The sequence below is a fragment of the Syngnathus typhle genome, linkage group LG10, assembly GCF_033458585.1.
Source record: "Syngnathus typhle isolate RoL2023-S1 ecotype Sweden linkage group LG10, RoL_Styp_1.0, whole genome shotgun sequence".
In the NCBI taxonomy this organism is placed as follows: Eukaryota; Metazoa; Chordata; class Actinopteri; order Syngnathiformes; family Syngnathidae; genus Syngnathus; species Syngnathus typhle.
Genome location: NC_083747.1, coordinates 3,199,546 through 3,227,155, shown reverse-complemented (window position 1 = coordinate 3,227,155; position 27,610 = coordinate 3,199,546). Strand labels below are relative to the sequence as shown.

General features: G+C 42.6%; 4 protein-coding genes across 6 annotated transcripts in view; 2 read left to right on the top strand and 2 right to left on the bottom strand.

The window, feature by feature from the left end:
• Positions 1 to 10,813, top strand: part of adam22 (ADAM metallopeptidase domain 22) — a 31,698-nt gene extending 20,885 nt beyond the window's left edge. For both annotated transcript variants that reach the window (XM_061289730.1, XM_061289731.1), the window contains 23 exons: positions 199 to 273; positions 552 to 623; positions 1,274 to 1,440; positions 1,555 to 1,639; positions 1,757 to 1,847; positions 2,016 to 2,067; positions 3,378 to 3,477; positions 3,640 to 3,711; positions 3,852 to 3,944; positions 4,017 to 4,097; positions 4,172 to 4,222; positions 4,681 to 4,744; positions 4,823 to 4,928; positions 4,998 to 5,117; positions 5,185 to 5,353; positions 5,415 to 5,526; positions 6,031 to 6,121; positions 6,382 to 6,435; positions 6,505 to 6,705; positions 6,847 to 6,947; positions 7,023 to 7,089; positions 9,128 to 9,251; positions 9,372 to 10,813. In XM_061289730.1, coding sequence (XP_061145714.1) covers positions 199 to 273; positions 552 to 623; positions 1,274 to 1,440; positions 1,555 to 1,639; positions 1,757 to 1,847; positions 2,016 to 2,067; positions 3,378 to 3,477; positions 3,640 to 3,711; positions 3,852 to 3,944; positions 4,017 to 4,097; positions 4,172 to 4,222; positions 4,681 to 4,744; positions 4,823 to 4,928; positions 4,998 to 5,117; positions 5,185 to 5,353; positions 5,415 to 5,526; positions 6,031 to 6,121; positions 6,382 to 6,435; positions 6,505 to 6,705; positions 6,847 to 6,947; positions 7,023 to 7,089; positions 9,128 to 9,251; positions 9,372 to 9,392 — 2,169 coding nt within the window. In that variant the 3' untranslated portion in view covers positions 9,393 to 10,813. The remainder of the gene's footprint in view (positions 1 to 198; positions 274 to 551; positions 624 to 1,273; positions 1,441 to 1,554; positions 1,640 to 1,756; positions 1,848 to 2,015; positions 2,068 to 3,377; positions 3,478 to 3,639; positions 3,712 to 3,851; positions 3,945 to 4,016; positions 4,098 to 4,171; positions 4,223 to 4,680; positions 4,745 to 4,822; positions 4,929 to 4,997; positions 5,118 to 5,184; positions 5,354 to 5,414; positions 5,527 to 6,030; positions 6,122 to 6,381; positions 6,436 to 6,504; positions 6,706 to 6,846; positions 6,948 to 7,022; positions 7,090 to 9,127; positions 9,252 to 9,371) is intronic.
• Positions 10,517 to 13,707, bottom strand: gtpbp10 (GTP-binding protein 10 (putative)). Of its 2 annotated transcripts, none has more exons than XM_061289735.1 (10): positions 13,547 to 13,707; positions 12,321 to 12,514; positions 12,166 to 12,257; positions 11,900 to 12,044; positions 11,756 to 11,829; positions 11,637 to 11,689; positions 11,460 to 11,567; positions 11,308 to 11,385; positions 11,112 to 11,235; positions 10,517 to 11,047 (listed from the first exon to the last, which is right to left on the bottom strand). In XM_061289735.1, exons 1-10 carry the CDS (start codon positions 13,577 to 13,579, stop codon positions 10,845 to 10,847), a joined length of 1,104 nt encoding a protein of 367 aa, XP_061145719.1. In that variant the 5' UTR covers positions 13,580 to 13,707; the 3' UTR covers positions 10,517 to 10,844. The 2 variants fall into 2 exon arrangements, with proteins under 2 accessions (XP_061145719.1, XP_061145720.1); XM_061289736.1 differs by having other exon boundaries at positions 12,321 to 12,471; positions 13,547 to 13,697.
• Positions 13,708 to 17,622: 3,915 nt separating this feature from the next.
• osgin2 (oxidative stress induced growth inhibitor family member 2) lies at positions 17,623 to 21,857 on the top strand. The gene is made up of 6 exons (XM_061289172.1): positions 17,623 to 17,838; positions 18,842 to 18,928; positions 19,009 to 19,145; positions 19,213 to 19,404; positions 19,468 to 19,559; positions 19,619 to 21,857. The coding sequence occupies exons 2-6, from the start codon at positions 18,862 to 18,864 to the stop codon at positions 20,793 to 20,795; spliced, it is 1,665 nt and encodes a 554-aa protein (XP_061145156.1). The 5' UTR covers positions 17,623 to 17,838; positions 18,842 to 18,861; the 3' UTR covers positions 20,796 to 21,857.
• nbn (nibrin) lies at positions 21,797 to 27,604 on the bottom strand. The gene is made up of 17 exons (XM_061289171.1): positions 27,403 to 27,604; positions 27,007 to 27,128; positions 26,816 to 26,943; positions 26,518 to 26,677; positions 26,334 to 26,437; positions 26,139 to 26,256; positions 25,349 to 25,539; positions 25,162 to 25,262; positions 24,960 to 25,086; positions 24,704 to 24,894; positions 24,227 to 24,407; positions 23,612 to 24,158; positions 23,424 to 23,516; positions 22,967 to 23,110; positions 22,758 to 22,871; positions 22,646 to 22,695; positions 21,797 to 22,033 (listed from the first exon to the last, which is right to left on the bottom strand). Exons 1-17 carry the CDS (start codon positions 27,434 to 27,436, stop codon positions 22,000 to 22,002), a joined length of 2,439 nt encoding a protein of 812 aa, XP_061145155.1. The 5' UTR covers positions 27,437 to 27,604; the 3' UTR covers positions 21,797 to 21,999.
• Between the last annotated feature and the right edge of the window lie 6 nt (positions 27,605 to 27,610).

Below are 27,610 nucleotides of genomic sequence, written 5' to 3'. Positions count from 1 at the left end.
CCCCCACTTCCTCCCCATAAAATATTTACGTTGTGCGTCATCATCGTCATTTCTCAGATACCCTGAAAACTCCTCATCTGTTTTTATTTTTGGGGGGACAAACTTTATCTATGGTAGCAAAGAAACCTTTCATCACTTGCGACTTGATTTGTTGTTGCCAAGCTTCACATGATATTTTGTTAACAATATTATTTTCAGGCATCACACGTGTTACGGAGTGTGGAAGAGGAGATCAAATACATCGAGTTGATGGTGATCAATGACCATTTAATGGTAAGTATTGGAATATGTACATGCTTGCTTGGTTTCTCATTTGACTTCATTTTATGTATATATATTTTTAAATACATAGCGATATATAAAAATAATCTCATTGCATTTTCTCATTGCAATCAATTAATCTGAAATATTAAAATCAAGCCTAAGGATCCTTTTTGGGGAAAATAATAATAATAAAAAAATAGCAAACTACATTTAGATTGATATATTTTCAAATGAAGTTGCACAAGATGTTTTCCATTCATGTGTTCCTTCTTGTTTTCCCTTTCCAGTACAAGAAGCATCGCCTCTCCGTGGGCCACACCAATAACTATGCTAAGTCAGTGGTCAATATGGCTGACATGGTAAGAACTGTATTGATCCTCTCAGGCAAAGCTCACCACAAGCACTTCCTGCCATCGGCACTGAGCACGCATCACGCTGATTTCTAATTTAAACAAGCCCACTCCCTCCGCTAGCATGAATGTCACTGCAGGATCATTCATTTCCGTACTTCGCTATGGAAACGCGACCGACCGAAAGCCGATCGCCTCTTGAAGTTCAGCCGGGAAAGGTCGAGCTTTTTTGTCTCGCCCTTGAAAAAGCTCATATGAAGTTGCCATTGATTTCCATGTGAGAGTTGAATTTCTTTCCACGGCTCCAATCGCAGCTGTGTCAACTCATAAAAAGTGCAGACAGCCATCGCAAGCATTTGAGCCGGCCTGCAATGCAGTTCTTAGAAACAAAGGAAACCTCAGCTCAACTGTTATGAAACAGACTTACTAATCATGCGTCATCGTATTTTGCCCCTCGGACGACTAGGAAACTGAAACGACCCCTAACTGGGGAGAAAAAAAAATTCCCCACTGCTGATCTAAATTTTCACTTGCATGAATATTAGGATTAAGAATGAGATGAATTATTTTCATGTCTCAATATCCTCCTTTGTCCTCCAGGAAAAAAAATAATAATTTGCAAACCTCACTGAAACCATCATCTCCTTTGATTTGTCCAGATTTTCAAGGAACAGCTCAACACCCGCATTGTGCTGGTCGCCATGGAAACGTGGTCCACCGATAACAAATTCAACATTGACGACGACCCCATGGTGACCCTGAGGGAATTTATGAAGTACCGCAAGGATTTCATCATGGAGCGATGCGACTCCGTACACCTATTCTCGTGAGTGGCGCTATTTTCATCGTTGAATATTTTACCGTGTTTGGACAATGACATTTTTTTTTACAGTGCTTACTTTTTAGAGGCGTGTTTTTAATTCAATTTGTCTCTTATCAGAGGGAACCGTTTTCACAGCAGCTGGGGGGGGGCTTCCTACATGGGAGGAGTTTGCTCCCTCACCAAAGGGGGCGGTGTCAATGAGGTAAGCGAAGTGCATCTGATGGCATGTTTATTTCTCTGAGCATCCTAATCGTGACCGCTGGATTTATGATGTCCAGACTAATCCGATATTTTTGTTGTTGTACTCTCTCTTTATCAGTATGGAAAAACAGATGAGATGGCCATAACGCTGGCTCAGTCCCTGGGGCAGAACATTGGCATCTTCTCGGATAAGAAGAGGATCCTTAATGGTACCTTGTCCTATTTAAATCGATTCTTTAAAACCCGTCTGATATATATTGACGTGCAATCACAATTTCTTCACCGATTTTTCTCTAATTCAAGATACGTAGTTTTTTTTTTTTTTTAATAAATGATCTGATATGAAATGATAATAAATGATTTTTTTTCTTCTTCAGGAGAGTGCAAGTGTGACGATCGTTGGTCAGGCTGCATCATGGATGATGTTGGGTAGGTAAAAATGTTCTCGAAGACATAACTGAAAGTCCAAAAAACAAAACATGAATATCGCAACGGTAGCAGTCATTTCATACTGCAGAATTGCTGCAGTTATAAAGGCCACCACTAGGTGGCAGCCCATGACTACATTTTGAAGTCTAGCAGTTAGTTCGCCACCAAAACATGTAATTGTGTGTCATTGTGATTCTATGTTGTGCGTTGATGTCAATACTCCCTCTTAAATACCTGTTGCGCTTTTCCTTTATCCCAAATGGGACAGCAGGTGAGCAGAAACCTGACTAGAACATTGCTTATGCTCTTCTGACCCCAAAGCCTTGGCAAAATGGTTGTCAGCCATCACAAGCAAACGTCTACGTTTGTTCAAATGATGTGAACAAATACAGTCTGATGTTCCTTTTGTCAATACCGACTGTATTTGGCATCAGCTCATTGAACAAGAACGCTCATCTATATAATTCTAGTCTCCATCACGTGGACACTTCATTAGGGATACCTAATAAGGCGCCTGCAAAAGGTGACCCAATTCAGTTTGTGAATCATGCTGACACAAAAGCATTCAACCAAAACCATTTTAGCTTGTGCAGGTGTACCTAATGTTGTGGCCCGACGTTATACGTCGGTAATTTCACTTTGGTCTTTTCATCATCCATTTCTTGTCCATGTGTAAGTCGATTGATACTGTCTGCAATGTCAGTCACGTGACAGAGCACTCTGTCACTTGTCTTCTACTGTCTCCCTACTCAAATCAACTCAGTGGTATTTCAGACACTTCAATGTATTCAATAAGCGAGCTCCGCCATGTTCATGGACGCCATCTTCTTTTTGACTCCACAGCGCCTGCATGTCTGAACAGCCTAACTTCTTCCTCTCAGTATTCTCTTTTCACAGGTTTATCTCCTATGTGTGGATGAGTATCCGTCTATATATGAGAGAAAAGCAAAGATAGAATGAAAAGTAGCAATCTTTTATATTTCCAGCATGATTTGTAAATACAAGAAGCATTACAGTTATCCTATAGCGGCTATAGATTCGATAAAAGTAAATAATAATGTACTTGAGATTGTCCCAGTGCTGCAGGATTTTATAGATACCACTCTTGGGAGTAAACCGCATAAGATGAATCATACAAATGATACAATAACTGTCCAAGTTGCAGTTTTCCGCATCCATTAAGCTTCATTACTCTGACAAACTACAACACGCTAGTTGCGTAACAATGTAGAAAGGAGCTCCAGTATTTCTCAAACAAATGGGTGACATTTATGGTACGGGCCTGTTTATGCTGTGGTTGTGCCAAACAGTTTCTACCTGCCCAAGAGGTTCTCCGACTGCAACGTGGAGGAATACTACAACTTCCTCAACAGTGGAGGAGGAACCTGTCTGTTCAACAAGCCCCTCAAAGTATGTCTCCTACACAGTACATTATTCACCACCACTCAGATTTATGTGAATTAAAATTGTAGAGGCAAATGTTTCAACGTTGGAGGTCTTTTTTTATTTTATATTTATTTATTTTAATTTATTTTGTTTATTTATTTAAATATTTTTTTGATTCTGTTGAAGCTTCTGGACCCTCCTGAATGTGGTAATGGCTTTGTAGAGTCCGGGGAGGAATGTGACTGTGGCAGCCCAGTGGTGAGCTTTCATCAGCCACACAATTCCTAAACAGATAAATATGAAAAAAAAAATGGCAACCCAAAAAAAAAAAAATGTTGCATGAACTAGCCATTTGAGTGAATTAGTAGTGAGAAAAAAAAGCTGTTCTTTTGTAACAGGAGTGTGCAAGAGAGGGCGAGAACTGCTGTAAAAAGTGCACGCTGACACAAGGCTCGAAATGTAGCGACGGACTCTGCTGCAATAATTGCCAGGTTGGAAACGGGTCACTGCCCACCTTTTCTTTCGTGCACTCTACAATCATGATGTCATTCACGCTCACACAGATGGAATTCTCGGGGGTCGTGTGCCGAGACGCGGTGAATGACTGCGACATTCCTGAAAATTGCACGGGAAATTCCAGCCAGGTAAGCCTAATCGACAAATCAAGCTGCTAAAACTGGCGAACGGATCTTTATGGAGGCGTGTCTCGTTTTTGCAGTGTCCACCAAATGTACACAAGATGGATGGCTACACGTGCGAAAAAGACCAGGTGAGACGGTCCTATCACAGTTTGACTGTTTTGAATCAAGGCTAAAACACATGGAGAAAAAAAACCCAATACAATAAAATAATTAAATTAATGTTTTTTATTTTTTTAAATTAAAAATAATTTAAAATAATAATTATCATGTCCTATCACATCTTGACTGTTTTAAATCAAGGGTAAAACTCATGGAGAAAAAAAATATATAAAATAAAAACAATGACAATAATTTATAAAAATATTCAAATAAAGTAAATAAAAAAATTGTAAAAATAAAATAAAAACTTGCTCTATGAACTAATTATTACAAACTGAATTTTATAAACAAAAATCAAAATGAAATTAAAAAAACAAACTCATAATATGAAAAAAATCCATGTCTATTTCAACGCCGTTTTAAATATTTATGCGAATAAAAATAATTTGAAAAAGAGAAAAAAAATGTGTTTCTTCATCTTTTTTAGGGGCGCTGCTTTAACGGGAGATGCAAAACCAAAGACAAACAGTGCAAGTACATTTGGGGAGAGAGTAAGTCTCATACAATATCCTTGTCTTGGTTCACAAATAGTTTTTCACCTACCACATGTAATACCCTTTCCCATCCAGAGGCAACTGCAGCCGATAAGTTCTGTTACGAGAAGCTCAACATCGAAGGCACCGAGAAGGGCAACTGTGGGCGGGACAAAGACACGTGGATCCAGTGTAACAAGCAGTACGTTTTCTCTGCGTCTGACTCTTCCTTCCTTCCGCATGTGTACTTATTTATACTTTCACGTTCCAGGGACGTTCACTGCGGTTACCTGCTGTGCTCCAACATCTCTCCTGCTCCACGACTGGGAGAGCTTCAGGGAGGCCTGACTTCCTTCTCCGTAGCAAGACATAGCGCCTCTCTGGACTGCAGGTTCGCCACACCAGTCCGGAATCGAACCTAACCAGCAAATTGACGCCGTTTGTGTTTGCCGCGTCAGCGGTGCTCACGTGCTGATCGACGGAGACACCGACTTGGGCTACGTGGAAGACGGCACCGCCTGCGGGACAGACCGCATCTGCTTCAACCACAAATGTCTCCCCATCCAGCAGTTCAACTTCAGCATCTGCCCCGGGACCACCGACAAAAGCGTCTGCTCGGGACACGGGGTACAAAGCGAATATTCACGTTACGGGAAGATGTTGTGTTATTGAGTATGTTGTGGCGCAGGTGTGCAGCAATGAGCTGAAGTGTGTGTGTTACCTGGGCTGGGCTGGAGACGACTGCAACTCAACGTCGCCTCTCAGCTATCTCGTGGTGGGACCCACAGCGTCTGTTTCAGGTAGCGCTCATCCTTCTATTTATTAAATTGGCCACTCTTCTCCTCCCATCCACATTTGACTTTGATTTCCTCAAAGAAAATTTCATTTCTAATATGAATAATATAGTTTGAATATTTCATGATTTTGTTTAATATCCACCGCCATTCATGTCTTTGTTTTGTTTTTTTTTGTTTTTTTTTTCCGCACACATTCTTTGTTGACAGGCTGATGACTTTGGCGGAGTGACTTGAGGTTAGATTTTTATTGCTTGTAATTTCCTCCTCCTTCTTCCTCCTTCCATCCCAACTTCAAATTAATTGAATGGACACGAGGAGGGGTTTTTTTCTTCCTCGAATGAGAACCCTACGACTCCTTTAAGAATAGAAAGAAGGAAAAAGTGGTTAAACCTTTGTCCCTCTTTTTCCTCCGCTGATACTCTCCCTGCCTGTTGTGCGCTTTTGTTGGTCCTCGAATTTCTCAAAACCGCAAAAGTCAATAACACAAACGTGTCCCTTGTGCGACAGGCATCAGCAGTACCAACATCATCATCAGCGCCATCGTCGGCTCCATCCTCTTCCTCGCCCTCATCCTGGCTGTGACGGCCTGGTGCTACAAGTGAGTGACAAAAATGTTTGCTTTTAACAAGTGCCACATTATAACTAGGCACTTTTTGGTCTGTCAACACTTGGGCAGGATATGTTACTGTCTCTTTAAAATTATAATGGCGGTACACGGTGTGATATGATTTGGCAACCACTGCGTTAGGTGTTCCTAATAATGTGATCGGCGAGCCTATGTGCACTGATGGAGATGATGCAACAAATTTCTGGCAGTAGTTGTGTTCCAGTGTTGAGTAACGTTCCGCCTCTTCACAGGAGTTATAAGCGGAGATGCTACGTGGAGTCGGAGGTTCACCGAAGATTCTGCCGGTTTGTTATTTTTTTTAACTTTTAATAATTTTATGGAGACATGCTGAATGGTCCCTGTTATACGCGCAGACAAATGCCGCCGGGCGACTATGTCACAAAGCCGAACGACGCCGATTCTTTCTACAGCGACATGCCGCCCGGCGTGAGCACAAACTCGGGTTGCAGCTCCAAGAAGAGGTCAGCGTGTCTGTCGCACCTTCAGATATGCGCCTTGTCCTTCACGCCTTCCATCCCATCCATTACACAGAACATCTCACTGTTTGGCTTCAGGTGTGCCATCTCGCCATCATTCGCTCATTCACTCATTTTTGATGTGTGTGGAAGACATTCTGTGTCTCATATGTCTATGTAGTATTGTGGTCAGTAAAATGTCAGGGTACGGTGAAAGAAAATAAACAATGTGTTGTGTAGATCGAATGGCCTTTCCCACTCGTGGAGCGAGAGAATCCCAGACGCTAAACACATCTCGGATATTTGTGAAAACGGGCGACCGAGGAGCAACTCGTGGCAAGGTAGCAGCCAACGAATGCCGCTGCAGAAAGTCATCTCTCTTTCTTTATGATGTTTTGTCTTTTTTCCATCGGCAGGAAATATAAGCGGCCATCGCAAGAAACTGAAAGGAAAGAAATTCCGTGCTCGCTCCAACTCCACAGAGTAAGTTACCCCGTGACAGGAAAGGATGAGATATGAGGACCAAAAAAAAAATAGTGGGACAGGCTTAATCAGGGGTGGGCAAACTATCACTGTGGCCCATTGCAATGTTAATATTTCTTTTCTTTTTTTCCCCCCTTAAATCATTTTTATTTTATTTTTTTCAATTAATTCAATATGAATTTATCTCACCAAATATTGTTGTATTACTTTATTGCCTTTTCTTTGAACACAAACGTTTGCCCACTCCTGGTTTGAATGGTTACTTTAGTTTCTTATGAATATTAATTAAAAAAAATAAGATTAAAAAAATGGGTATAAAAACCCTACACACTCCTTTTGAATGTTTTTTTTTGTTATTTAAAAAAAAAAAACTTCTACCTATAACTTGTATAGCTCAATTGATGATATATTTTTGAGAGTGCAACTAAAAACAACTGAAATAATGTGGTTGCACAAGTATGCACACCCTCGTATAACTGGGAATCTAGTGCAACTTTACATTATTTGAGTGTATATATATATATATATATATCTAAAAAAAATTTTTACTCGAGTCATACAGGTTTGCCATTTTAACAGGGGTGTGTAGACTTTTTCTATCGACAGTGGCCTAAACTGTCTTGTACTTGTTATTTACCGTATGCCTGTGAATGCACCGTGATGACAACCGTGTGCTCGGGCTGAATTTAGCATCACAAGGAGCACGCACGCGTACCTCTTTGCAGAGCAAGCATGCCACCGACAACAATGGCATGATGCGAACGCACGACACAGGTGGTGTGTGTCTGTGTGTGTGTGACTTGGTTTTAGTTTTCTTTTCTCTCTCTCTTTCTTTCTCTCCCCATGAAGTTCATTCACTGTCCAGTTGCATCGTGCTGTCTGTTCAGGATGTCTGTGCTCTGCTCTCTTAAATCTCTTCCTCTTCCTCCCCCCCTTCCCATCACTTACTCCTCTCCTCCTTTCATTCTTTCACTCCCTCCATCTTCTCTCCTTGTTTATTGTCTATCAACCCCTCCTTCCCCCTCCCACAGGTATTTAACCCCGCACGACAAAACAGACTATTATGATGTAACTAAATGGGTAGAAGATGTGAATAAAAACACGCGAGGACCGTACCTTAGGTATTATCTCAGACTGTGCCCTGTTTGTCTAGTAAAGCCTCCCCCCCTCCCCTTTTGCTTTCATTTGCGGCTTGGCCAAGCAAATTAAAAATGAATACATTCAAAACAATCCCATTAAGGGATTGCTGCTAAGCATAAAGAATATATTTTTTTCCTCTGGCTCTTATCGCTTTTATATGTTGATCCAAAATGTCTCTATGTGTAATGTGTCCATTTTCTTCCTGTCCTCTTGCGTCTGCATGTTAATCGTTGTGGTGCCAAGTGTGTGTATGTGACCGCGTGACCACAGCAGGTCGCCACCCTGAACGCTGTGCCCACCACTACATTGTTTCCATGACAACAGAGGAGAGAGGCCTCCATCCACTGTCGTCTTTGCTTGGTTATATTCAAATGTTATTTCTTAACTGGTAGTGAAGCATCGTTGAAGTTAATTAGAAAGCATCATGTGGATTTTTCTCACTGGGTCATTTTTGACCCACTTTTTTTTTTTTTTTAAATCTTCATAATCAAAAGTTTCAAATTCCAGGTATTCCTCCACATAACATAATGGCATTAAAATTTTGAACTTACCTTTTATACATTTTAAATTGTAGTTTTTGTATTATGACCTCAAACTGTTGTCAGGCTCAGGTTCATTGTGGCGACTTGGCTTAATCGTCTGAGGCTGCTCTCGCACTTTTCCCAGCACTGCCCTCACTCTCCGCACTCCTCACATTGAATCACATGCTTAGGAAGGATGTTATGAACTTAAAACAAAAAAAAGTAAAGCATGATGTGAGGAAAGTGGCTATTAAAGTTGCCCTTATAAACGAGCTGATGATGATTTGTGTGTGCGCTTCTGCTGATGAGGAGCAATTTTTTTTTTTTTATTCTCAATGCTACTCTAGATTTTGACGTTTCTTCTTTTCTCCCCGTAGGACCCTTTCCCCGGCCAAGTCTCCCACTTCCTCTACAGGCTCCATCGCATCCAGCAGGAGATACCCTTACCCCATGCCGCCTCTGCCCGACGACCAGCGGAAAGCAAACAGGCAGAGCGCCAGAGTAACTATTTATTGCTCCAATTTGAAAGCATAGCCCAGAATTTTTACTTCCATGACAGCTCGCTTACATGATGAACAGTACAATTTTTGAAGATTTGCTCTTCTCTTGTTCTCTGTGCAGCTGTGGGAGACGTCAATATAAGAGCACGTTGTCATGAGATGAAAAACACACCAAGCAAAACGGGCGTAGACCGGGATGAGCATTTCATCATTCAAGACGCCGGGTGAACCACGAGTGGCGTAAAACTGGAGCTCAGAACCCCCCCCCCCCCCCCCCATGTGGTCCACACATCCATGCAGCATCACCAGATCAAGTGGAGCATTTGTGGCTACAAACACTGAATGCATGAAGCAGCTCCGAAGGACCCTTTTGGACACAACGCATGCGAGGAACACACACACACACACATCTCTCTCCCCCATTTCCATTATAACCAACAATATTGCATCATCGCTCAAAAAAAAAAAAAAAAAGGCCTCCTCGCTGTATGTTGTGTACATATGTAAAGAAAAACTGCACTTTTTTTTTTTTTTTTTAAATCGCTGTGTGACGACTACAGTTTCAGTCTCCGTTCACAATAGAATGTACAAATATATTTTGTCCACGTGTGAGGAAAAATTTAGACCAACAGTTTTAGTGCAACTATGCGTTGACCACGTGCAAGAATCATAACATTGAACAAGTCTAAAATTGAAATTTTTTTCTTCATCTACCATTTTTTAGTTGATTAGGAAGAGAGAAAATGACACAAGAGAATCACTCAGGATGATATATATTTTTGTTTAAACATCAAATAAGTGCATTTGGTGATTTGGTGAAACTTTAGGCCAAAATATCCTTAAGGACATCTGAGGTTCCAATTATTTCGAAAATTGCACGGCTGGCTGGATCGAGCGAGCTCTTTTTGACCCACGGTCCCCGAGTGACAAATGGATGCTAATTAAGCGAAGGGATTTAATGAAAGGAAACAATTCTTTGTATAGTTAATTGTGTCATTTTGTTTAGCACATTTGTAATTCATGTCTGCATTAGACTTAGCGTTAATATGAAGGGCACACTACTGAATTCATGTTTCGACCACTGTAGTATATTTTCTATTCTCGCCGTAATGTACAGCGGCGGCTCGCTCAGTACTGACGTGCTTTATTGTATTTATGTATTGATGACTTTGACACTTTTATTTACTTTTTTTTTTTTTTTTTGGCCCCTCCCTTAATGCTTGTTGTCGACCGTAAATGAGATTTGCCTTCAACCAACCAGAGCGCTTCATCAGCATCCCAAACATTTAATAATGATGATGACGCATTACATTCAGTGATCTGCATTTGTCTTGACGTCATGAACGAAAATTCACCCGACGGACACGACTGTCTGTCCATTGAATGTATTCCTGGAGGACTCCAAGCATCACAACCTTTCACACTCGTAAGTACACTCTTGTTTGTGCCGTCTTATTGATTGCCTGTATGCTTGTACAGACTGATGCAAAAATCAACCCCCTATTTTTTGTCCTAATTATTCTGTATTGTAATATTTAATATAAAATAAATCTTTCATCGACACATTTGTTCCTGCTATGTACAAAACAAGTCGTTATTGCGAGTGTTGCCTCAGGAGCTGCAGCCGTTCTTTCCTGAAAGCCTCGGTGGCGTCGGAGTCTTCTTCTTCCAGTGACTCCCGGATGAAATCTTTCAAGCGGTCCACGCCGAACCCGGTGGCGGCAGAGATGGGGACAACGTGCCTGAACGCCATGAGGCTCTTGGGTATCATATCGTCGGGCAACGACTGGCAGAATTCTGCACCACACACACAGACGGTTAGTTAGATCTTTCTCAAGAAAAGCCAGAAGCTTTTGTTTACCTTCGGGGTTGGCAAGTTGCTCTTTCAGCTCTTCTAGTTTACGCTCCGCATGGGGCAAGTCCATCTTGTTGACCACCAGTAGAGCCGGTTTACTCACAAATTCCTCCTTGTACAACTCCAGCTCCTGAAAAGCAAATGAGGAAAAAAACAGGTCAGGATTCAAATCGGAGAAGTCGAGCAGCTAGATGAGTGTGACCTTGGTGAGCAGCTGCACGGCCTCAAAAGCCGAGCGGAACGGCGTTTGACTCGCGAGCTGGAAGCCGCAAACGTCCACCTAAAAAAAACAAAACATCACATTTTTAAATCAAAGTGAAAATGTAGATGAGTATAAAAAATACCGCCACCAACCACAAACAAGAGCTGCTTGGTTCTCTCCACATGCTTGAGGAACTTGTGTCCCATCCCTTTGTTCATGTGAGCGCCTTCGATCAAGCCCGGGAGGTCCGCGACGGAGATCTAGACCAGCGGGGAAGCGACTACATCAGCAACAGGACGGAACTAGAAAGGTCGAGGAATTTTTCACACCTGCTTGTGGTCTTCGTACAACAGTAGTCCGATCTGGGGCTTCAAAGTGGTGACTGCAAAAAAAAGAAAAAATCTTCATCTGCATGAAGACAATTGTGTGGTGTCAATCAAGGACTTACAAGGGTAGTTGGCTATCTGCGGGGTTGCATTGGACAAGGCAGTCAGCAGAGACGACTTCCCCGCATTTGGGAAACTGATGGAAAGAAAAGTTCTTAAAAACAACAAATGAACTGTTAAAACGATCTTAAAGCTTGTGTACTCACCCCACCAGGCCCATGTCGGCGATGAGTTTGAGGTCCAGTCTGATCTGCCTCGACTGGCCTTTACTGGGCAGGAAAGCGGAGGAGAAGGCGCCGCCGTATCCTCCTTTGGCCACCAGCACACGATCACCGTCTGCGTTTAAGTCTCCTTGTGAGGGAGCGGAAACATAATCGCACGTTAAGGCCGGGTGAAAGCATCTCAGTCCTAAAATCAAAAATATGCTTTACCATCTGCCCGCATTGACGATAACATCAAATGAGACACCTACCGAGTATCCTGCCATCATCAGAGGTGACTGTGATACCGACAGGAACCAAAATCTCCTTGTCCTTCCCTCTCTGTCCTTTCAAGGAACGCACACTGTTGACAAACAAAATTGTTAAAAGCCAGATAAACACGGTAAACACACTAACATCCTCCCACCTGCTGTTGGCTCCTACGTAGGCTGCAAAGCGTTTTTGAGGGTACTTGTCCTTGACCTTTTTTAAGGTCATGCTCTTTGCAGCGACCACCCAAACATCTCCACCGTTTCCTCCGTGACCCCCAACACGGGGCAAGCCCATCCCGCCAGCACCTCCACGGACAAACAATCGGACGTTGTCCACAAAGTTTCCATACTGAAAATGATTTCCAAAAGTAATCATTAGGATGGCCAGTGTTATTTAATGAAACGGACATTTTGCAATATGTTATTTAATTGTATTTGAAACACCTCACCTTGGCAAACGACATTTCAGTGCTCACTAACAGTTTGTGGACATCATATAGAAAACGTTGCTTACATAGTTAGTAGGGGTGTAACGATACATCGATACACATCGATTAATCGATATAATGCCGCACGATTTATTGGCATCGATGCTAAAGGTAAACATCGATTTATATCGCCGTGTTTGACCTCGGACATTAGACGCGACTTTATTTTGAAATCCAGTTCATTGTTGCTTGCTTCCTCTTTCTGGGAGCAGCGCGCCCGGCGTTGTTGTGTTGTGAGCAGAGCACGCGCGTGAAAGGGGAGTGGACAACTCGTACGCGGCTCCTGGGCTGGTGCTATGGCTAGTGTCCAAAGAGACGAGGAAATTTGCTCCCCTTTAGGCTTCAAGTCATTCGTTTGGAAGCACTTTGGATTCCAAAGAAAAGATGGCTCAACGGACAAGACACGTGCAGTTTGTAAATCCTGCCATGCGGTGATCAAATATTCAGGGAGCACAAATCTCGCCGCACATTTAAAGAAAAAACACGACATCAAAGTTCAGTGTTAAAATAAGCACTTTGTATACTACAATACTCTTGTCATTTCCTAAATAAAGAGTTTGCAGTACCTTGTTGATTTTGCGTATGAATTGTTATAAATCAGGATATTGTTCTATATTTTTTATTAAAAAAAAAAAAAAAATCGATCGTAGAGCACTATATCGCGATATATCGTGAATGAATCGCAGCAGGCTTTAAGATATCGGCAAATATCGTATCGTAGTTCTTTATATCGATATTGTATCGTATCGTGAAAAAACCCGCGATTTACACCCCTAATAGTTAGCGTTGTTTTGACGTGTGACCGCTTCGTAGCTACTTGGATACCGATTAACAAGCATGTACAATCATTTACGAATCAGCAAGGACACATTTGAGCACACGGTAATACTTACTTTACGGAGGCAAATTCTGCAAAGGTAAACCATCTTTAAAAAACTTTTAGCCGCATGGTATTAATATGCTAGCGGCTAATCGGCGTGCGCTAGAAGGGCAGCAAAGGGGGACACTACTCCAATGGTGTTGGCTCGTGAGTGAACGATTCAGTGAACGAGAGTGAACGAATCACTTGCTTTTTTTTCAGTTCATATGATTTCAACCAGTAGGGGTCGGTAATGTACATTGAAGCTGGTGCCACCTCGCCGTGAAACAAAACGAAGAAGAAAATGACGTCACTTCCCGTTCACGAGCGAGTCGTGAATTGCATATCCAGTTCATCGCGAGAACAGATCAGTGAAGGAACGAATCCTGACTTTCTCGTTCGCGAACGAGTCAATGGGTGAACTGCCTTCCCGTGCATCAACGGTTCAGTCAGTGAAAGTGTTGGGTCTCCCTCCTGGCCAAGGAAAGAAAGAACCACTGAAACACCACTTCTTTTATGCACGTTTTCTCCAAGCTAACGGCTAACTTTATTGCGTGTCCCGTTATGCAACAACGGGGAGATGATGCTTCTCTTTGGGTCATCTTGATTTTATAACACTTAAAATAATGTGTATGCATATATGCGCCTAAATATTATTATCCACTATATCTACTGCAATTTCACATTAGATTGCTGGTTTGAAATTTACTATTATTTTTTATTATTATTATTATTTTAATAAACATTAAAACCTGTTAACTTGTCTGGTGTTTTATTTTTTGGGGCATGAAAACAAAAATCTGACATTTGGTTAACTGCTTTATATGACAATATGTATATGTGTTTTACGTTGTGTAATATGTGTTGGTGTCCCCCAAAATAAAGAGCAAGTAGTCAAATACACATTCTTGACAAGTACAAAAAATGCATAAAGTTATTAGGTACACCTGAAAATGGTGGTGTACCTAATGGAGTGTCCGTGTGACGTCACAGATCAAACAGCCAATCAGAAAGTGGGGGTGAGGGCGGGTGTGGCACTTTTCACTTTCACTTAAGCTTTGGCCATGATTTTTCCCTAATGAACTGGCCTGTTATTAGGTACACTTGAAAATGGCGGTGTACCTAATGGAGTGTCCAAGTGACGTCACAGAGCAAACAGCCAATCAGAAAGTGGGGGTGAGGGCGGGTGTGGCACTTTTCACTTTCAGTTAAACTTTGGCCATGATTTTTCCCTAATGAACTGGTGTTATTAGGTACACCTAAAAATGGCGGTGTACCTAATGGAGTGTCCAAGTGATGTCACAGATCAACCAGCCAATCAGAAAGTGGGGGTGAGGGTGGGTGTGGCACATTTCACTTAAACCAGGGGTGTCGACCTCCAGTCCTCGAGGGGCAGCGTTCCAATATGTTTTCCAAGTGACCCTCGTTAAGCGCACCTGCGTGAAAAGTTTTAGCTCTTGCAGAACTATGGAAGTTTATCTGTGCCATCGGATTTTGAATTCGAATTTGTAGCACTGAATTTTTTTACATCCAATTTTTAACACTGAATTTTTTTTTGCATCTAAATCAGACTTTGAATTTTAAAAGCCATCGAATTTCTAGCACTGAATTTTTTTTTCCTAAGACATTTTTTTCAATGTCTTAAAAAATTCAGTGTAAAAAAATTCAATGTCTTAAAAAATTCAGTGTAAAAAAATTCAACATCTCAAAAAATTCAATGTAAAAAAATCCAATGTCTAAAAAAATTCAGTGTAAAAAAATTCGATGTCTCCAAAAATTCAGTGTAAAAATATTCAGCGCGGACATCCGGGGTAACCAAGGGAGAAGTAATCGATCCCTGTATAGAATCATCCAACGTTCAGCCAATCAAGTTACGCTCCATTGGTCATGTGACGTCGAAACAGGAACGTCGTGAAGTTCAAGTTCATTACAGTATTACAGTATTAACTGTTACTGTTACCTTTGAACTTCACGACGTTCCTGTTACGACGTCACATGACCAATGGAGCGTAACTTGATTGGCTGAACGTTGGATGATTTGATACAGGGATCGATTACTTCTCCCTTGGTTACCCCGGATGTCCGCGCTGAATATTTTTACACTGAATTTTTGGAGACATCGAATTTTTTTACACTGAATTTTTTTAGACATTGGATTTTTTTACATTGAATTTTTTGAGATGTCGAATTTTTTTACACTGAATTTTTTAAGACATTGAATTTTTTGACACTGAATTTTTTGAGACATTGAAAAAAATGTCTTAGGAAAAAAAAATTCAGTGCTAGAAATTCGATGGCTTTTAAAATACAAAGTCTGATTTAGATGCAAAAAAAAATTCAGTGTTAATAATTGGATGTAAAAAAATTCAGTGCTACAAATTCGAATTCAAAATCCGATGGCACAGATAAACTTCCATACAGAACGTGAAAGGAGCTAAAAGTTTTCACGCAGGTGCGCTTAACGAGGGAATCACACGGACACTCCATTAGGTACACCGCCATTTTCAAGTGTACCTAATAACAGGCCACTTTATTCAGGAAATATCATGGTCAAAGGTCACAGGTCTCAAGCTCTAGTCCTTGGGGCCGCATTCCAACATGTTTTCCAAGATTAAGCTTTGGCCATGATTTTTCCCTAATGAACTGGCCTGTTATTAGGTACACTTGAAAATGGCGGTGTACCTAATGGAGTGTCCATTAGGTTCCAATTCTAAAAGCATAAGTATATGCTTACACCTGGGATTGAACTAGATGCTACCGATCGAGAGCTCATGTCATTAACCAGTCGGCTATTTCCACCTGGTAGCCTATGGCTGTCTGCACTGTTTTGTACTAATGATGTATATTCCAGCTCGAGAATCTAGAATCGGTTCACTCAAAAGCGTAAAACAGATGGTCATATATAGCAGTTAACCAAATGTCTGATTTTTGTTTTAATTGGCGAATATAAAAACAAAGAATAAAACACCAGACAAGTTTGAACATAAATGTTTATTAAAATAATAATAACAGTAAATTTCAAACCAGCAATCTAATGTGAAATTGCAGTAGATATATTGGATAACAATATTTAGGCGTATATATGCATACGTTACTTGTTTTTTGGTCTGGTGTATTGTTAAGTGTATTACTTAGTTGTGTGTGTTATTGAAGTAAAAAAAAAACAAAAAGAAAAGGGGACGATTCGTTTGAACGAATCTTTTGAGTGAACTGATTCTAAAGATTCAGTTCACTTAAAAGAACTGGAATGCACATCACTATCCTCCAAGGGACCCACATGACATAATCACGTGACCGTTTGGCCTGCTAGCAAGCTATGCTACGTTTGGGCATTTAATGCAAAACTTTCACACTAATGCACGAGTGGGGTGTTTCCAAGAAGCACACACACACTATAAATACAAAAACACACACTGATTAAAAGCTTTAAGGTCCATTTGCTTGGTGACATGTTTAAACGTAGCCCCACCCCTGAACACGTGACCATGTCATGTCGAGGTCCTGCTGTGCTGCTGCGTTCAAGTCCTCATATAAACCTCGTAATTGCGACAACAGTATAGACAAAGGCGTTTATTAATATGACTTAAATTTGCTAATTTGAAACTCAACTACACTTCATTGGCTGCTCAGATATTCAAAAGAACAAATCCTATGTATTGGGAATCATACACACAACCGGGCTATCAGAACATGACAATGGAGACAATGTTAACTGCAAACATTAAATCCACTATGTACAGTAATATAAAATATTATTCGTCTCGACCATCACGAGTAATTTACGCTAGTCTCTAATATAATTGGGGGTCATATATTTTAACCTGCCAAGCCAGACAGACACCATCCTTTGGGATGCCAGGCTTCATATATCTACAGTGACCAGATTTATTAAAGCAATTTCTTAATGCTTTTATGACCAAAATATGCTGGCCAAAATCACACATCAGACGTGTTGTTTTGCCCTGTGACGTGTTGACGGGGGCGCGCCGGCTTTCTGTGCACGCTTCCACGTGGAGTGTGCAGAGCGAGCGCGTGCACGCGGATGCCCAGAAAGTGATGCGTGAACGCGCCTACACTTGCCGGCGCAGAAGGAGATGCGCATGTGACGACACCTTTTTTTTTTTTGAAATCATCTCACACGGACACAATCTGCCACAGACAGAGCGAAGAGCAGATCCGTTCTCAAATGATCAGCTGGAATTAAGTGCGTGGATCGTGGCGTGTGCTTATAGATCCTCCCACTAGCATCCCTGGATTTATAAAGGCACACGCCGCAGGCGGTCGTGATCACGGAACAGCGTGGAGGAGGAGACCATCCCAAGAGCGGTAAGAAACGCGCCGTCCTTGAATGGGACTTGAACGTCCCTTGCTTAGGCGTTTGACCTCAACGATGGAATGATACACGGTTTGGCACTTGACGCACTGCTGGAGATTGATGATGAAGAGAAAAACAGTCAGCATGTGATGCAATTAAGCATTATTTATATTTCAATATGTAGCCCATGTATAGATAAAGCCTGGGAAGATTACTTTTATTTTTGCCATTTCTAGAAGTGAACAGTGGAGTTTATACAAGTGGATCGTCTAAGATCATGTTCCACTTAAGTGTGAAAAGATTCTTATTTTAGAATATATTGAGGAGGCTCACATTCTATTTATTCTATGCGTACACTAGAGTGCAGTCCATTAGAAGGTAATTATCGCAATGTTATGATTTGTAACTATAGCATCGAAAATGCTTAGAAGACACAAAATGTGCACTTTGGATGATGCATGTTATGGCAGAAGTGTCACTGAGTGGAAGGACCTATGATGGTTGGATCTGTCATTGTGCCAGAATTACATTCTTATATAGTAAAGGCATAAACGAACCCAGTGAGATTAAAGCCTACTGGGGAGGAGTGATCAGACGGGATTTGCCACCCGGTGGGCACACAATGGCACTGTCGTCTAACCACTACACACAATAGTAATGTTTCATAACAGGGCCCAGCCTATATAAATCTGATTAGAACTGGCTTTTGTTTGGAAAGCGCCACTGGGGTTTAAGAGATGGAAGCCTGGCCCCAGGCGCTGTTTGATAGGTTGGGCCAGGGGGTGTGGGCACTCTGGCAGGAAGGGAAATGGTTGGCATTTTATCTTGTGACAGGGTGCTTTCCATGTAAGGGGAGGGGGTCCGATCAACGACGACAATATCGCCGTGCAGGAACAATGACAGCTAGCCGGCCGGTTTAAACCTGATCACCAAGCACAAACAAGGGTCTGCGTTTTAGTAGAATATCAGATGGACAGTTACGGAAATGTTTAGAACTTTTGTGTTCCTTTTCAGTGCCAGGTCTGGCTCCAGCCATGCCTCTTCTGGAAGAAACCACTCACCCACAAGAACCCCCGATAATTGTTCCTGTCATTATTATAGGTAACACAAATCTCACATGTCATCATTTGAGTAATTAAGATTGTTCCACTCATTCAATCAAATCTCTTTTTTTTGTTCAGGCAATGGACCATCAGGTATCAGTCTGTCTTACCTGTTAAGTGGCAACAAGCCCTACCTAGACCCGACAACGGTCCACCCAAACCCGATACTCTACAGAAAACTACAGGAGACCAAACACCTTGCCATCACTGAACAGGTACAAACGTAGTTAGCAGAATTTGCCATACAAGTTAATTAGGAACTCAGCTCCTTTTTGTCTCCAGGATCTGGAATATTTGAGCGAAGGTCTTGAGGGACGGTCGAGGAACGCCGTGGCACTGCTATTTGACACACTACTGCACCCAAATGCCGACTTTGGCTATGAGTATCCTCCCGTGCTTCAGTGGAGGAGAGAGAAACAGCAACACATCCCACATCTGGTCTTAGGGAAGGCCACGCCTGGAGGAGCATGGCATGTAGGTTCCATCCTGATTTTCTTGCCTGGAAACTTTTGATTTGCCGCCTCCGTTCCTCCTCAGGCAATGGAAGGCTCCATGCTGACCATCAGTCTTGGGATCTGGATGGAGCTTCCTGGAGTCAACTACAGGGACTTGATCGGTGGAAACCGAAGGTACTGATCATTAGCTATGTTTTCTGCCACCTTTGCTCATTGCAATTTCTTCTTTCAAGGGATGTGACTAATGACAGGGCCACGCCTGAGGAGATATCATCCTATTACCGCAACTACGTGAAGCTAAAAGGCCTCCAAAAGAATTTTGTCGACAACACTTACGTCACGTCAGTCCAAAGACTCTGCCGGGGCCACAAGATGGAGAATCTGGAAAACGGACTCAGTCGTCTCGGAGACCAAAGAGTGGATGATTGCAGAGATGAGACCTTTGAGGGAAATGGAGTAGAAAGTGTCAGCGATGGAGCTCTAGGGTCTCTTTGGGAAGTCAGGGGATATCAACAAGTGCAGAACAACACTCACGTTCCTTTCTCGTTGTTTGCCGAGAACGTAGTCCTGGCCACCGGCGCATCCGATTCACCGGTTCGATTAAACGTAGAGGGAGAGGACCTCCCATTTGTGTTCCACAGTGTTTCTAACCTGGGCTTGGCTATCAGCTTGGAAAAACTGGACAGAAACTCAGATCCCATACTAATAGTCGGCGCCGGTTTAAGTGCCGCCGACGCTGTTCTGTGCGCTTGTAGCCACAACGTCGGAGTCCTGCATATCTTTCGAAAGAACGTCGATGACCCTGATCTTATTTTCAAACAGTTGCCAAAGACCTTGTACCCGGAGTACCACAAAGTCTACAACATGATGTGCTCACAGACCTACACAAACGTGGATCCCTCAAGCAGGGCTCAAACAACGAGTATGGCTTCTTCGGTTTGTGCCAAGATGTGCTCCAAGCCGCAATTGGCCACTAACGCCGGCATCGGCCTCTTTCCCGACTACACGAGTTTCCCGGGACACTGCGTGGTGTCCTTACAGTCGGATATGAAGTGCTTGGTGCAGGGGGACAATGCCCTGAAGGCTTTTAAGATCTCAATGGCCTTGGTACTGATTGGAACCAATCCCAATTTGTTTTTCTTGAAAGAGCAAGGCCAGTATCTGGGTCAAGATCCAAGCAAACCCATCTCGTGCAAGCAGAACCCCATCGATATCCACCCGTATACCTTTGAGTGTACCAAAGAGCCCGGGTTGTTTGCCATGGGCCCGCTGGTGGGAGACAACTTTGTTCGATTCTTAAAAGGTGGCGCTTTAGGCATCGCCGCCTGCCTTCTTAAAAGACTGAAGAAAAAAGGGAAGCTCATTGGTAATGGAGGGAATAACATCCAGGAAAGCAGATGTTTGGTGTAAAAAGAGAATCATGACTGCGCTGTTTCTTCATCCAGGACATTTTTAGAACCAAAAGACAACATCTGTACATCGGTCAATTTCTAAATGGGACAGTTTGAATTTCCAGGAATCTAAGCTACAGCCAACATTTTTTCAATATGTCCATTCTTTTTGGAACCTCAACAGTTTTTTTTTTGGCCATGCATTTCAATCCATCCACATTTTCTGTCATGTTAAGCTATCGGGAGGAAAGGATATTCAAGAAGTAGAAGACTCAAAGGCAAAAAGGTTGTGGTCCCGATTTCTTCTCAGAAAGACGCTAACATCGCAATGTTCCTGGTAACTGAGCCAAAATGTTTTTTGTAGATTAGTTGACTTGGATCATTTGAACTTTATCTTTAGTCGCCGTGCAACTGCTTTTTATGCAAATCATTTTACACTGAATGGCAAATCCACATCCATAATCTCAGGGCACTTTTCACAGTCCGACTCAGTTGTTCTCATGTGCTACTCTTCCGCTACTTGTGCAAAACAGGCGAACAGTGACTGTGCTCCATTTTGAATTTTCACCTCACTGTTGAGATAAGCTTACAGATTTGCATGCACACGCAGCTAATGGTTTATTTATTATGATGCCTCACATGAGGTTCTTTTTAATATGTGAGCCATGTTTGAGGTTATACATTAAAAAGCTACAGTCGTGGTAGACAAACCTCAGCCTTAGATTGTGAAAGTGTTCCTAATATTGTAACTGCTGACTGGACATGTTTTTTTTCATCTCTCTCTTAGATTTTGTGTGTATTTGGCAGGATGATTACTTACCTGAACAGCTTCGGGTATGTAAGTGCCTAAGAGTTCGGTTGGCAGGAGAACGAAAGTACAACGAACGTTTTGAACTTTTTTTTTTTTCCAAACTGGTGTCACCATTAAGCCGATTTTTCGCTTTTAACTGCACCAAAAAGAAAAGCTGCTCTTGTCATTTCAACTTTTACAGCTGTCTTCTTCAACTGCAGCCTTTGAAATGTTTTGTATGCCATCTTTTTTTATTATTGACAAATAAAAATTAAAATAAAAAAACCAGAATGCGATTGGAATATATCTTTAACAATACTTGCCACCGGTGGCGCCATTAGCGGATTAGTGTTAGGAACGCCAACTTTAGTGGCTAACAAACATGCAAACTAAGATGCGACTTATCCTTCCAGACGATCTGACCCTGGCTTCTTCATCTTCTCTTGGTTAATTTGGTGGGGTTGTACCTAAACACACACAAACAAACAGCCATCAAACAGATGATGTCATCGCTCCCCCCGGATGGACTTTTAACATTCCTCACGGCTCATCCTTTAGCGTGCTCGGGAAGCATTTTGAACAAACAAAAAACGAGCGCCAGAGTGTTTGAACAGCTTCGAGCAAACAGGCGTCCTATAAATGGCGTCTGGACATTTGCTGGGTTCGAGCTACCCAAACGCATGGGGGCTGTTTTTTTTAGCGGCCGAGTTTGTTCCCCCCGGCTATGCATGACTGACTGGCTATGACTCAGTGATCAAACAGCTCAGCCTCAACACACACTCGCACAAAATCAATCTTTTTCTGCTTCGTCAAAGAAAACACAGCAGTCGCCGCTGTTACCTTGGAGACCGCTGTGACGAAAGAACCCAAATTTCCCCTTAATTATGTTAATTAGGATAAGTCCGTAATTAGAAGTGAGACTGCGCGGGCTCTTCATTCGATAACACCGACAGGTACGACGGGGAAAAAAAAGGGAATCGAGTACAGAAATGGAACATCTCAGAACCGTGAGGCTGACGAGTTAACCACTGGGCCACCGCGCGGTCCGCTTTAAAATTAAAATCCATCCGTTTGCTTACCTAAAGAGATCATCTCCTTCAGAGTCCTTCAGCCGGCTCTGCTGCTCATCCTGAAACAAACGTACATCAGGATTGATCGTGGAATGACGAAGCCAGAGCAAAGGAATCGAACCTCTTCCGCGTCTTTCAGCCATTCGTCCAGTTCGGCGTTCTGGCCGCGGTTGTGAACCAGCAGGTCGGGCCCACCGATGATGTGCGGCGAGTCGTCCAGGCCGGGCACTCGCATCTGTTACGTGTGCACATCAGAGTAAAAGAATATTATAAAATTAAATAGTGCTCGACTGTAAAAAAAAAAACCTGGAATTATAAGTGCATGCTGACCTTGCGGAAACGTTTGAAGTTCTTCACAAAGCCATTGGTGTGCACTTGCTGCTGTGTTTTTTTGGGGGGGAGCCCGTTGACAGTGAGGGATCTAAACTCGACTAAGACCAGCTGTTTAGGGAGGTCGTCGTCCACTTGGGCTATCTGGGACACAAAACACAAACACCTTAGTTTCCAACGCAACAGCTTCTAATCTCGATGGTGGATTTGGCTGATCTGAATCTTTGGATAAACAGGAAATAAGACAGGAAATGGCTGGCGAATAGCATCGTTCTATTATGACACACGCAGGAGCTTACAGCCTTATCTCGGAATTTGATGGATCTCTGAGGGCATTTAAGCGCTGGAATTTGAGGCACTGTCACGCTATCAATTTTTTTTCCTATAACTAGCAGAAACAAATTTTCTTCCAAATATGCCAACTTAGTCACTGTCCAAATACTTCTGAAAAACTTACTTGGGTGGTCTCCTGTTTACTGTCGACAGCTGTCGTGAGATGAACGTCAGGCTGTTCTTTGGGCTGGACAACATCTCCTTTGAGTTGGTCAAACTTAAGAGAATAGACAGGAGCAACATTCGATGAATAATAAGTGGAAGTGGATATTCGACTGAAAGAAAGAAAATGAGCGAAGACGTCGTCGTCACCTCTGTGGCAGACGCTCTGTCACGTGCGGAGTCCGATGAAACTCTGCTACTCATCGTCTCGAGCTTCCCCGTTGTCACGGGCACAGTTTCCTGTTCAGTTTGGCGGCGCTGACGTGGGAGCGGCTCGTCTACCGGTTCCGCTGGTGATCTCCGGCTACCGGCGTCAACGTCTTCGCGGGCTACTCGTTGCTTCTTACTCAAAGCCTCGACGCTCTTTGACGTCCATCCGGAATTAGGGTTTTGAACTTTTGGGGATTGGCTGACTGAAAATGGCTCGTCCGTGCAATCCATTCCCTGAGACATGATAGACTCCAGTTCGTCTAGATCGATTTCCTCTTCCATCTCCTTCCTCTTTCGGCTTGTATGGGACGAAACTGTCGCAGAGGTGTCAAACGAATTATTTTCGGAGTCCATTGGTGCCGCGGGGGCTTTGTCTGAGCGTGAGGGGACATCTTCGGATGCCATGTCTCCGGCCTGACTGATGTCAGATTCTTTTACAGAACGCTTTGGCTCGGACATGCTGGCGGAGAATTCTTCATCTAAAGGCCTTGAAGAAAATGACAAACGAGTAAGAACAACGTCTTACTAATTGTAAAATAAGGCCTTGAAGGTTACCTCTTTTTGTTGAGAGGTTTGAAAAAGTTGGTCATTGTTGCCTGTTTCTTTGGAGAAACCTCCGGAGAGACGTGTTGTTTCTTGGGAGATTTCCGAGGGAATTTTTGAGGTTCAAATGTCTTCTTGCCACCAGTGGACTTCATCAACGGGAGCTGGAAAGTCGCGTTCTTAATATCCTGGCCTGTAATTGCGAGAATATTTAACATTAGTTATTTTTTTAGGTTACACCGTTCCATTTTGCAATCCCTATATGTCTTGAACCATTTTAGTAATTCATTTCCCTTTATGATGTCATTCCTCTTTATTATTCAATGTGTGTTCATCACAACTTGAATATACAAGTAACATTGGTTCACATAAAAAAAAAATATATATAGTTGCATTTAGACATCAATTGTCATTAAAATAATCCACAACATCATTCATTGACTTCACTCTGGAACAATTTGGCGTTGGACCACGTGAGCACGAACTTACCTGTCACTTTGGATGCGGGTTTCTTCCCCTGTGAATGTTTATTCTCCGTAGTGCGGAACGCTGACGAGCTAGGCGAATCGATCCCAATCCATTGAGTGCGAGGACCATTAAGATGAGCGGTGTGGTGAGTCATCTTTTTCTTCGGCGTCTCTCCCACCGTGGTAATCCCGCTAACCTCGCAGCGCTCCGGACTGATAAATGGAAGTGGAATAAATCAGAGAGCAAAGGATGGACAGTTTGAGTCGATGATTTGTACATTTGCGATGTTTCTGTGTTGACGGCGTATGCCGTGATGTTCTGCGACGCTGCAAGTAAAACGGTCTCGTCCACTGCTAGGTTTTGGGAGAGAGATGCGCTCGGAATTCTTGACGTCGGCTTCGTCGCTGAATAAAAAAAAAGAAGACATGTCGATATTGTGAATTGAATCCTCCCAAAATGCAACTGTTATGTTCTCTCACCTGCGTTTGTTGTGAAACGGGAAGGGTTGCAGTACATGTCACACGAAGCGTAGATGGCGGCCAATCCGATTTCAGATTCTGCGATGGCTCGACGGCCTTTTCTGTCTCACGGGAAGCGATAGACGGCTCATGAATTTTCACAGAGGGAAGTCAAGATTAGCTCTTCTCTCATGGGCGACTTCCAAACCTTTGGATGATGTTCTTCACCGAATTGTGCCACCCAGTGGTCGAAGCTGTAAGTGGCGGTTGGGAGTTGCCACCAGCAAAGTCCACCACGCAGTTCTGTGGGGACGCCAGGATGTCGTGGGGCAACGAGCCCTCCTCCAGGAGTTGGCTGGTGCCGCCTCCCAGGGTCACCGGGGCATTCAGACGCTTGAACTGCAAACAACAAAGATGCGAGTCACTTACACAGTCACACCATTCATTTGTTTTCACTCCCACAAGCATGCACTCCTTACATTAACAATATGCTAGCCAATGAGTGTCTTTTCCGACCCCTCCGGTAAATATTTTTTCCCAAAAAAATAAACTCGTCCCTTGAACCCCAGCTACGAAACTTACAACAAAAGTAGAATAATTTTCACCACTCTTAAGCAAATAAAAAAAGAACATCTATGACACAACGTGAGACCTCTAATTTCAAATATCCAACCAAGAAAAGCCAAATGAGTTTTGGCCTTTAAGAACACAGCACAAGCGAGTAAGTTTCCAGAGAAATTCTCCAGAGGATCTGAGAACCGATGCTGCCTAGCAGCTGACATTTAGCAGGTAAACATCAAGCTCGTAAGATTATGTAGCAGGGGAACAAGCAACTTAGTCTATAAATAGTGGTCATCAAATATCCACTTGTTTGGCGACTAAATGATCTCTGCTTCTACTCTTCTGTTCCATCTCACCAAAATGTAACGACTGTTTTCTTCTTTGGTGATTAGCCAGTGTTGTCAAATGTAGGGGAAACATGCTCGCTGCAAACAAACCTGCTTGCTGGTAAGGAATATGAAGTTTGTTCCGGCAAAAAGCCGCTTGCGCCTGAGATCCGGCTTCAGGTTCACCACCTGATTTTTCAAGCTGGGCTCATCGATGTCAGGGATGAATCTTGAAGACAACACCAAGGCGCACATATGAGAGACCATGTTTGCGATAAATGACACGGGACTGTGGTGGCACTTTACCGTTCCGTCTCAGGAGGAGGAAGCTTCTGCTGAGCTGCTTTGCTCAGCTCTGAGAAGAACTCTGGCTTCACGATTGGACGGCTGCTCAGCAGAGCAGAAATGGTCTAGTGTGGGTAATGTATACAAAACAAAATCCACATTGTTATTGACAAACACATCACACATGGTTAAACATTTTCCTTACCTTGATGGTTATTTTAACAGAAGGCATAACCAAGTGGGTGCAGTCCTGTGTCCATGAATTGACTAGCTTTCCTCCAAACAGCTGCAGAATCTCAGAGAGTGCAGCTTTGCCATCATTATCCAAACAAGAAGAACACACCACTGGCTTCTGATGATCCACACTGGGCAAAAGAAAATGTCAAATGGAGTGCTGAGCGATTCAGACATTCAAATCAGATCCTCCGCAGATATGAAATGAAGTGGAGAATTGGTTCAAATGTCAAAACATAAAGAAAATCCCTAAAAACATGTTTCAGTACCTGAAGTTGGACTGAAAAACCCCAAATTTAATGCTGTCTCCTGACTTCAGTTCGACTGGAGCGTTCTGTACCAGTGGTTGGCCGTTGACGGAGGTGCCATATTTGGAGGTGTCCCTTATGGTCAGTGTCTTGGCCAGAAATACATGACAAATCACAACTATGAACTTTTTCCACGTCATTGTCTTTCTCACCTGATCGGTAACAATGAAGTGAGCATGAGCTCTGCTGATCGACTGATCACTCGGCAGCACAATGTCACAGTTCTTCCGGCCCACCACATATTCTTTAGCCGGGAGAAGATAGTGGGTCTCGCCTGTTAGCCAAAAGATGGCATTTAAAGACTTTAGACAATATTTTAAAAACTTCATCATGCTTCAGAAATGGCCGGCGGTAACAAAATGACTCTCAAACTGTTATAAAACAAGTTTAACATTAGTTCTCGGGGCAAAGAATTAAAACGAATAATATGGCTTCATGTCGATAGTAAATGTATTGACCGACAGACGTGTACTTATTGGAAAATTAAAGGTTAGCGCATTTACTAAAGTTACTTCCGTAAACATGTCAGCATTAAGAGAAACTATTACCTCCTGCCTGCTCCACGGGACACAATACCCACATTTTGGTGGTATACGCGTTTACTTCGTTCGATAAAATCAAATGACACTTTACAATTTTTTTATTTTATTTTTAAAAAGCCTCTTATCAGCCACAAATGATGTGCATTGATTGCATTGCGCGCGGGCGACTTCGTGACGTCAAAGGCATGCGACTCTTCTTCTTCTTCTACTGCGA